This window comes from Molothrus ater, chromosome 13 (genome assembly GCF_012460135.2).
Source record: "Molothrus ater isolate BHLD 08-10-18 breed brown headed cowbird chromosome 13, BPBGC_Mater_1.1, whole genome shotgun sequence".
NCBI classification, from domain to species: Eukaryota; Metazoa; Chordata; class Aves; order Passeriformes; family Icteridae; genus Molothrus; species Molothrus ater.
The window spans coordinates 3,423,185-3,433,748 of record NC_050490.2 but is presented as its reverse complement, the minus strand read 5'-3'; the positions used below and the strand labels follow the sequence as shown (position 1 = coordinate 3,433,748).

Sequence of the window (10,564 nt, the reverse complement as noted above, 5' to 3'; positions counted from 1 at the left end):
ACGCGATGCCCGCCCCGGGTTGGAACCCACGGGCGGCACCGACACCCCCCCCCACCCCCGCACCCCACGCCACGACTTATCGGGACCCCCCCTCCCTTCCCTGAGGCTCCCCCGCCCGCCTCTCAGCCTCCTCGCAAGGGACGCGCGGGGAGCGGGGGTCCCGCACCACAGGTGTGGGGGGAGCCCCGGGGAAGGTGGTGGGGTGGGGGGACCAGGGATGGGGGAGCGTGGGGGGGGTCCGGGGAGTTCTTGGGGAGTTGGGGGTCACGTGATCGGAGGCGGCCTGGCCAATCAGCGCGCGGGGCGATGCATATAAAGCAGGAGCCGCGGGCAGCGGGCACCAGCCGCGGGATCGGGCCCTTCCCGCCGCTCCGCACCGTTCCCGCCCAGGTGAGTACTGGAGAGCCTGGACCGCCACGGACGGGGGCTAGGGGGGCTTTTCCAGCACCCCTGGGTGATGGACAGCCCCACTGTGGGCTGTTCTACCTTTCCGACCCCAGCAGCATCCTCCCCCACCTGCTGGAAGGTGATTTTGGGGGATCCTGGGGGTAACGCTCCCCTCGCGGGTCTTGCCGCTGCCGAGGGCTGGGAAGGGGTCCCGGCTGGGCTGCACCCGCTGCTGTGCGAGGTCCCCAGAGCCCCCTGGAGTCCCCTCCACAGGTGTCCCGTGGGTGGCTGTGGACCCCTGCCAAACCCGAGGGAAGGGGGGGATTTAACAGCCAGCCTTCTCCCAGCCCTTCTCGGGGTTTTCCGATGGATTTCTTCCCGTGAGGAGCTGGGAGTTGGGATCGGTGATGCTTAGGAGTCCCTTCAAACTTCAGGGACTCTGTGATTCCATGGTTTGTGACAGAGCTGCGAGCGGGATGCACCCATCCCGCTGGCCCCGGCTGCAGGCAGGATTATTTGTCATGCATGCATCGATCAGGGACGATCCCTGCCACTGCTGTGCTCCACGGGCTGGTAAATGCTGGCTCACTGACTCAAATCAGGATCAGCTCTACTCTAGCCAAGTGCTCTGGAAAAAAACTTTGAGGAGGAAAGAAAGGTCCTGTGGTTAAGAGAGCACCTTTGCTTCCCTGGCACGTAGACAAAAAGTTGGGGAACCTATTCCTTCCACTCCTGGCTAGCAAAACCCTGCTTTTTAGAATGAGGAGTTTCCTAAAGTGTGGCAACTGTGGATCAGAAGTGAAGCCCAGCTCTGCTCCTGTCCTGTCCTGTCAGAGCTCCAGGTGTCTCAGCCCAGAGACCAGTCCCAGTTCCTAACCCATCTTTGGTTTATTCCTGAGGGTCTGCTGCGGGGAAAGGCATGTTACAAAGTCTCTGATGGGTTGGGGTCAGCTTGTGCATTTTGGGAGGGGTTGAATGTGGATATAGGACCAGAAAGGTCATATTTGGGTGCTGCTCCTGCTCACCCAGTAAGCTGTGTGTTCTTGCAGAGCAGCCCTGTGGCATCCCCAAGCCCCCAATATTGTGGTCAGCAGGTCCATCCTCCTGGCTGTGACTCCTGATGGGTTTGGTGGTCCTGGAACCACCTTCACAGAGGAGCTGCTGTTCCTCTGCTCCTGCTTCCCTGGGATTTGCTGAGCTGCAGTTTTCCATGCCTTCGTTTTACAAGACTGGCTTCCCTGGGCAGGAGGCCATGGCTGTGCCAGTGGGGGTTTGGGCTTTCTGTGTGGAAAGGGGTGCCACAAGGTCTCTGATGGGTGGAGGACCCCCTTAAGGGTTGGGTGGGTGTGTTTGGAGCCTTCACAGATCTCCAGGCTGTGCTGCTGGAAACCCGCAGTGCTGCAGGGGCAGCTCCATCTCCTGAGCTGCTTCGGGGCTGTCGCTCCCTGTCCCTGTCAGGAGCACCTGCAGGTGTCTCAGCCCAGAGACCAGCCCCATCTCCTAACCCTGAGGATTCTGCACCCGAGGGTTCTGCGTGCCAGTCTAAGGGTCTGCTGCAGGGAAAGGGGTGCTGCAAAGTCTCTGATGGGTTGAGGACCCCCATAAGGCATGGGTGGGTGTGTTTGGAGCCTTCACAGCTCTCCAGCCTGTGCTGCAGGGGCAGCTCCATCCCCTGAGCTGGTGTGGGGCTGTCGCTGCCTGTCCCAGTGTCAGGAACACCCGCAGCGCTCAGCCCCTCGCTGCTCGCGGCTCTCCCCTCACTGCGCTCCCTCCTTTAGGGCTGTCCGTGCCGGCGGTGACACCGAGCGCTGCCATGTGGCCGCCGGGGAGCCCCGTGGCGGTGTCGGGCAGCGAGGCGCTGCTGGCGGCCGCCGCGCTGTGCCTGGTGCTGCTGCTGCTGCTGCAGCGGCTGCGGGCGGCCGTGCCCGCGGGGCTGCGGCGGCCGCCGGGCCCGCGGGGCTATCCCGTGCTGGGGAACGTGCTGGAGCTGCGCACGGACACGCACCTGGCGCTGACGCGGCTGAGCCGGCGCTACGGGGACGTGATGGAGGTGCGCATCGGGACACGGCCCGTGCTGGTGCTCAGCGGGCTGGACACCATCCGCCAAGCCCTGGTCAAGCAAGGGGAGGACTTCATGGGACGCCCCGACCTCTACAGCTTCCACTACATCTCCAACGGGCAGAGCCTGGCGTTCAGCCCCGACTCCGGGGAGGTGTGGAAAGCCCGCAGGAAGCTGGCCCAGAGCGCCCTGAAGAGCTTCTCCATCGCCCCCAGCCCCACCTCGTCCTGCAGCTGCCTGCTGGAGGAGCACGTCTCCAAGGAGGCCGAGTACCTGGTCACCAAGTTCCTGCAGCTGATGGAGGAGGACAAGAGGTTTGACCTCAACCAGTACCTGGTGGTGTCGGTGGCCAACGTCATCTGCGCCATGTGCTTCGGGAAGCGCTATGAGCACGAGGACCAGGAGCTGCTCAGCCTGGTCAACCTGGGCAATGAGTTTGGGGAGGTGGCCGGGAGCGGCCACCCCGCCGACTTCATCCCCCTGCTCCGCTACCTGCCCAGCCGCACCATGGAGGTCTTCAAGGACATCAACCGGCGCTTCAACGCCTTCGTGCAGAAAATTGTGCAGGAGCATTACAGCACTTTTGATAAGGTAAGGGTTCACATGCTCTTGGATGTGGGTGGAGATGCCTGCAAGTGTCCCCTGCTGCTGGTTTTTGGCTTCCTTTTTCTGCCTCTGTCGAGGTTGGGATTGAAGGTACTTGAGGTGACAGTTCACCTTCAGGCTCAGATGTTTATTATTTATTATCTATGTTACAGTCTCACAGCAGGGGGTTCTGCAGTCTTTCATTAACAAGGCACAAAATTATTAACAATCTCTTGTTACAAGGTCTTTTAAGGCTGAACTGTCCAATTAAGAAATGACATCCTAATTACAAAATTACCCATTACAAAATACCACCCCAAACCCATGAAGAAGAAGGTAAAGAAGAACAACCAGCCTCCACCCTAAAACCTCCATCTTGCTCTATATTTATTAGTATATTCTAAAACCCCAGTTTTCTGCCCTGTGACATTACACACTCCTCATCAACTACACACTCATCATCCCAGTGCTATCAATGAATTTTGGAAGCCTTCTCCACAGCCTCAGGTCAAATGTAGTTCTCTCCTCGGAGTCTGTCTGTCAGCACAGAAAGTCTGACATTCTCAGCATCCAGAACTCCCTTTCTCACCCAGCAAAGCCCCTTGGAGGCCTCTGAGCTGCAGTGATTCTCTCCCCCAAGCCATTTGAGGCAGGTTTCCCCATCCCTGTGTGTCCATGGTGTCCCTGAGCCACTTCTCCAGGCAGCACTGACAGAACCAGAGGACACAGCCTCAAGCTGCACCAAGGGAATTTTAGGTTGGATATTAGGGAACAGTTTTTTACAGAAAAGGTGATAAAGGTCTGGAATGGCTGCCCAGGGAGGTGGTGGAGTCACCATCCCTGGGTGTGTTTAACAAAGCCTGGGTGTGGCACTGGGGGCCAGGGTTTAGTTGAGGTGTTGGGGCTGAGTTGGATTGATGGTCTTGAAGGTCTCTTCCAACCTGGTAATTCTGTGAATTCTGTGGATTCTTCCCCAGGAGCACATCCGGGACATCACGGACTCGCTGATCGGGCACTGCCAGGAGAACAGCACTGGGGAGGACACGGGTGTCCAGCTCTCCAACGAGAAGATCATCCACATCGTCAACGACCTCTTTGGGGCAGGTGGGAATGTTTCTGAGGGCACCATTGGATCTTTTGGGATGAGGCTGGGTGGGGACATGGAGCTGCTGGGTGGACATGTTGGCCACCTTTGAGTGTGTGGAGCTGCTTTTGGGTGCCTTCCTGAACACTTTTTGGGGGAGCAAACATCTGGAGCGGTGGCATCTGAAACACCCACTCACCTGTCCTCTTGTGGTCTCTAAATGCCTCCCCCATGCCCATCCAGGCTTTGACACTGTGGCAACTGCCCTGTCCTGGAGCCTCATGTACGTTGCCTTGTACCCCGATGTCCAGAAGAAGATCCATGAAGAGCTGGGTGAGTCCATGCCCCACATCCCTCTGGGGCTCTCTGTGCTCAGCCCCGGTGCTGACCCTGTCCTGCCCCCTCCCCAGACCGCACCATCGGGCGCGAGAGGCGGCCGCGGCTGTCGGACCGGGGCACGCTGCCCTACACGGAAGCCTTCATCCTGGAGATGTTCAGGCATTCCTCCTTCCTGCCCTTCACCATCCCACACAGGTACGGGCTGGAGCGGCCAACACCTTCTTTGGGGGTTTTGATCCCTGTGAGGGGGAAATATTCCAGCTTGTTGCCCTTCTGGGGGTTGGATCCTTTGTTTTGAGGGTGGTTTCTCTCCACAAACCTTTGCTGGCAGAGCACACCTGGGTTTATATTTTCTTTCCTGCCTTGGGAGGAACCATCACAACGGATCTGGAATGAGCTGTGAAGTGAAACTGGAATTTTTCTGGTGGAGGAAAGTGAAGCCAAGACTCTTAAACCTCCCGAATACGATCTGGGGTATTTCCTAGCCAGTCCTAAGGGCACAAGTAGGGCTTTGAAGATGAAACTCATGCAGGACTCGCTGGGCTTTGGCTTGTCAGGAGCTGTGGATCTCCTCTAACTTCTCTGTTCCCTTCAGCACAACAAAAGCAACAGTGCTGAATGGCTACTACATCCCCAAGGACACCTGTGTGTTCATCAACCAGTGGCAAGTGAACCATGATGAGTGAGTATCCCAAACCCCTCCTGCTCATCCAGGCTGCTGTGGCTGCTCTTGGCATTCAGATCACTCTGATCCTCATTCCAAGAAACGACTGGATTGTGTACAAAAGGGCAGATTGGACCAAAAATGGTGTGGGTTTGATGGTGAGCCCAGCCTTGGCTCTGTTGGGCATGGAGCTGGTCCAGCTTGACTTGGCCCCCAGTTCAGCAGCTCCCCAGCATGAGGCATTACATAATTTATGTGCTGCTCAGGCTGCTGGGTAGTCAGGAATCAGAAAATCCTGCTGCCAAGCAGATCCTGTGATCCGAGCTCAGGATGTGCTCAATGGGAATTGCTGACTCCTCTTTTTAAGGGAGAAAAATGTGGTGATGTGACCCTGCTAAAGTCCACGGGTTCGTGTTGTGGTTGCTGATAATCAGCTTTAGGAATGATGGGGGGACTGGGAAGCAGAGCTCCATCCTGCCCCTCCACTGCTTCCCAGCAGAGACATTCCAGCAGGGAGTGAGCTAAGGATTGATACAGGAGGGGGTTCCCAGGTGGGATGTTTTGGATCAAAGCTCAAGATGTTTGTATCCAAACACCCCAAGAGGCCAGAAACCTTCCAATATCCCTCCTGCTCCTGCCTGACTGTGGGATGGGAATGCTGCCCTTAGGACAGAGAGGATTCCATATATCCCAGCAGAAATTCCCAGCTGAGACACTGTTAAATCCCACCTGGCACCTCCCAGCAGCTGCCCTGGGGCAAGCTGGGAAGTTCTGCTGAGAGTATTCAACACAGGGAACCCTCCTGGTCCCCATTTTCCATGTTTGAAGGGCTGCTGGCTGATCCCAGTGCTGAAGCTGCAGGTTCTCTGGCTGCTGGGATGAAATGGATGGAATTAAATCCATCTCTGGTGTCTGCCTGGGCAAACACAGCCTGAAGCCTGGAACAGGGGTTTCAATGGGCTGAGCTGATGGAGTCTGACACGAGTTGGTGCTATAGATCAGGGCCAGAGCTTGCCAAGGGTGCTTTTGGGTGGTGGAGTGAGGCAGTGCTGCAAAGCTCCTCTCTGCAAGGAGGGGTTTTGGTCACTGACCCCACTGCAGGGGGTCAGAACCATCACAGTGCCCAAGGGCTGGAACCTTCTGCTCTGGAGCTGGGATCTGGGACACCTCAGAGCCCCTTGCAGGGCCTGAAGGAGAAGCTGTGGCTGCTCCTGGATCCCTGGCAGTGTCCAAGGCCAGGCTGGATGATATAAGGTCTCTACAAGCCAGGTCTCACAAACTCTTGGAGATGTATATCACACCCAAGCTAGCTCAGCTACCTTAGAAGGCATAAAAGCAGCAGGATGGCTTCTGTGGTAGTGTTGGAAACAGAAAAGTTTTCATAAAAGGCAAAAATAACAAAACTCTTTACAGAGAAGGACCAAGCCAGGTGCAAGAGGTTCTTGCCCCTGGTAAAACACCTCACAAAAGCCATTGGTTTCTTTGTTCTCTTCTTTTTCTAGTAAAGTGCTTAAGAGGGACTCTTTAGCTCCTATCCAATTTGCTATCCTGAAGTTTGAGGTGAAGTCCCCCAGGTCCTATGAGGTGTCTTCTTTGCTAATTGAGGAAATAAACTTCTGGTCGTTTTTTCCTTTTTAAAGAGACAAAGGAGAGTTTGGTCACTCTGTCAACAGAGGGCACATCCCTATAGCTGGACACGGCTTGGAGCACCCTGGGATGGTGGAAGTTGTCCCTGCCATGGCAGGGGGTGGCACTGGACAAGCTGTTATGTGACCCTGTTATAAATGAATATTTCAATTTAATAATTAAGAAAATTTATTAACTAATCAAAGTATATATTTGGAAAAAGCTACAAGCAATTTGACTCTGAGCCAGGCAATCAGGGCTGGGGAACCCAGGATTTGGCTTCTATTGCACCAAAGTCCCCGTGGGTCTCCAAATGTCATTTCTAAGGGGTTTGTTTTATACAGTCTTTTGGGCTCTGGAAGGGGCCATTCTTTAGCATATTTTAGCATATTATTGTAGTTTTTTCTTTCTTGCTACCATGTTTCCCAGAACTGGCGGGTAATTGCTGAAATCCTGTCAGGTGGAAATGTTCTGAGATAAACTTCTGGTATCTGGATAATTCTGGATAATAAGAATATTATCTTATTGATGATGCCTATCAAATGCCTCCTGCTGGGGTCTTGTCAGATGAAAAAAATCCCTTGAAATACACATCTCTGGAGACAGTGTCCTCCTGGTGTTGAAATCCTCATCCTTATCACTTAGCCTGTTACTGCTTGTTGCCTGACACTGGCTTTAGTACATAAAATACTGTGGGTTTTAACTTCCTTCAGCAAAAATTATTTTATAATATATTATATATAGTATATATATGTCTTGGTTTGGAAAGCCAGGTGTCTGCAAAGGAAGGCAGGAGCCTCCCCTGAAATGGAAAATGTAAACCCTCCCCACTCCTCCATATTGTTATAAATTGTAAATTAAGGGGCTCTCAGGCAAAAAAATATGGGAGCAGGAAATAACAATTCTTTAATAGGGAAGAAAAAAAAAAGATAAAATGAACAATGCAGTACACTAGAACAACACTGACAGAGTCAGAACCCAGCCTGACACCCTGTGGGTCAGGGTGTTGGTAGCAGTCCAACTGGAATTGTGGCTGCAGAGCCCTCCTGGAGGGTCAGGTGTGGTTCTGCTGGAGCAGGGATCCTGTAGAAAGGTGCAGTCTCTTCCTCTGAAGATCCAGGGCAAGAGGCAGCTGCTGTTCTTCTGGGAAATCCGGTGCAGAAGCTGTGCTGGTGTTCCAGAATCTCAGGATTATATCCAGTTAGGAATGCTTGGCTCCTCCCTCTGGGCTCACATCTCCCAATGGGATGCTGTAGCTCTTATCAGCCATGCAGTGACATTCAATAGCTGATATCAGCAGGTCTACCCTCCTGAGTGGTTGTGGAAGAGATAAGGAAAACTGCCCACTTGACAAAAGACAACTGCCATACAGATGGCAAATAGAAGACCTCTTGCTTTGCAATCTGGAACAATATATTATATATAATATCTCATATTTTATATATTATATTTTCTTACATTGTGTTATATTTTATTATAATATATTGCATTTTACTTTAGTTTATTTTTAAATTATTTTTTCTTTTTTAAGTCTTTAATCCCAAAGGAAGCTGATTCTGGTCTTTTCTCCCGTGTAAAGGCAGAAAGGTGGTGCCAAGCTTTGGATCAGTTCAGGGCTTCACCAAAAATCAGGAGTAGCTTTCTACCCCTGAAAAACTGGAATCAATATTATATTTTTTATTATTTTATTTTATTTTTAAAATTTATTTTACTTTTATTTTATTGTTTTATTTTAATTTTGAATTTAATTTTGAAATTTTATTTATTTATTTTTATTTTATTTTAAATAAATATCATTCTATTATATGTTATACATAATGTTATACATAATGTTATACATAATGTTATACATAATGTTATACATAATGTTATACATAATGTTATACATAATGTTATACATAATGTTATACATAATGTTATACATAATGTTATACATAATGTTATACATAATGTTATACATAATGTTATACATAATGTTATACATAATAATGTATAATGTTATGTATAATGTTATGTATAATATACTATATAATATATTATATAGTATAATATGTTATGTATAATATATTATACTATATAATATATTATATAGTATAATATATATAATATAATATATAATATTATATAATATATAATAATATATTATAATATATATTCCAACCCTGTGAGTGAGTGTCCCCTGTGTGTCGCAGGGCGCTGTGGAAGGAGCCCTCAGCCTTCAGGCCCGAGCGGTTCCTGAGCGCGGCAGGGACGGAGCTGAACCGCGCCGAGAGCGAGAAGGTTCTGTCCTTCGGGCTGGGCCGGCGCCGCTGCCTCGGCGAGACCATCGGCCGCTGGGAGATCTTCCTCTTCCTCACCACGCTGCTGCAGCAGCTGCACTTCAGCCTGAGGCCCGGGGAGCAGGTGGACATCACTCCGCAGTACGGACTGACCATGAAGTACAAGAAGTGCGAGGCCTTCCAGATCCGGCAGCGATTGCCCGAGAGGAGCTCTCTGTGAGCTGCTGCAGGGGATGGCAGGCTCAGCCCCTCGCTGTGCTGCTCCTCTGGAGGATGGTTCCTCTCCTGGGGGGCACAGATGGGCTTTGTGGGGCTCTTCCCAGCCCCATCAGTGCCTTTCCACATCGATACTCGCCATGCATGTCTTGGAGAGATGCAGCTTGTGGTGGGGAGGGGGATGCTGGAGGGTAGGGTGGGGTGGGATGTGCTCCACCTCCACCTCCATCCAAACAGAAATAAAGGTTCCTCTCAGGGGATTCTGCCCAGCCTTATCCCATGGGGTGAAAGCCTCTTTTCCAGCTCATTGCCCCACTGGGAATGGATCCTTCCTGCTGCTTCAGAAAGGTTCTGGAGCCTTCAGCAGCACCCACCTCGATGGGACCTATCCTGGGTGCACCCACACACCCAAATTCCTTGAATGTAAACTCATGGAGTGATTCCTGAGTGTTCCTACTGATTAAAAAAAAGAAATCCACCAGCAGGGCCACTCACAAATTGAGATTTTAAATCAATCTCTACCATGGGGCCTCCTGGAAAATCTCAAAGGACTGGGGAAAAAGGACAGGGAACTGCAGGACACTCCTGGCTTTCAGACTAACTCTGCATTTGCTGCCTTTTTTAATATCAGGTTTTTTTTCTTTATCAAGCAATAGATTTCTATATCCAGGTTAAGGAGTTTTCAGGATTGTAGGCGGTGCCTTTTGCTGCATTCAGCTTTAGCCAGTGGGAAGGTGAAGCAAATGGAGCAGCAATTCCTGCCTGTTTGTGCCTGTTTGGGATGCAGCTGTGTGCTGGGATGGAAACCACACCATATTTCTAACCCAATAAATACTTACATGAGCATCTTTTAAGTATCTTTCTGATCTTATTCCACTGGGAATTTTTTTTTTTTGGGGGGGAAAGCACCCTATGTCCCTCTATCATCCCTAAAAATGTGAGTTGGTGTGTTGGATTGGTGTTTCTCCTGTGGGAAATGAGAGGGCTGTGACTCCAGTGGCATTGGGGGAAGTTTTTAATCCCAAAGGGAGCTGATTCTGGTCTTTCTCCTGTGTAAAGGCAGAAAGGTGGTGCCAAGCTTTGGATCAGTTCAGGGCTTTACTAAAAATAGGGAGTAGCTTTCTACCCCTGAAAAACTGGAATCAATAGTTCAAAAACAGCCTTTCAGGGAGGCATCTGTGGGGAGATGTTCCATCCCCATCTCAGAGCACCATTAAATCCAAAGCTTTGCACAGTTTCCCTTGAAAAACAAACAAAGAAAGGCAATAAACACGAATTTCCAATGGAAATGCAAAGGCACTCCATGGAAAGTTGGGGTCTGTTCA

The 10,564-nt window shown here is 51.2% G+C and overlaps 1 protein-coding gene across 1 annotated transcript; it reads left to right on the top strand.

The window, feature by feature from the left end:
• Positions 1-306: 306 nt before the first annotated feature.
• Positions 307-9,253, top strand: LOC118690758 (cytochrome P450 1A4-like). The gene is made up of 8 exons (XM_054516255.1): positions 307-390; positions 466-526; positions 2,166-3,037; positions 4,009-4,135; positions 4,359-4,448; positions 4,526-4,649; positions 5,050-5,136; positions 8,937-9,253. The coding sequence occupies exons 1-8, from the start codon at positions 307-309 to the stop codon at positions 9,241-9,243; spliced, it is 1,752 nt and encodes a 583-aa protein (XP_054372230.1). The 3' UTR covers positions 9,244-9,253.
• Positions 9,254-10,564: the final 1,311 nt, after the last annotated feature.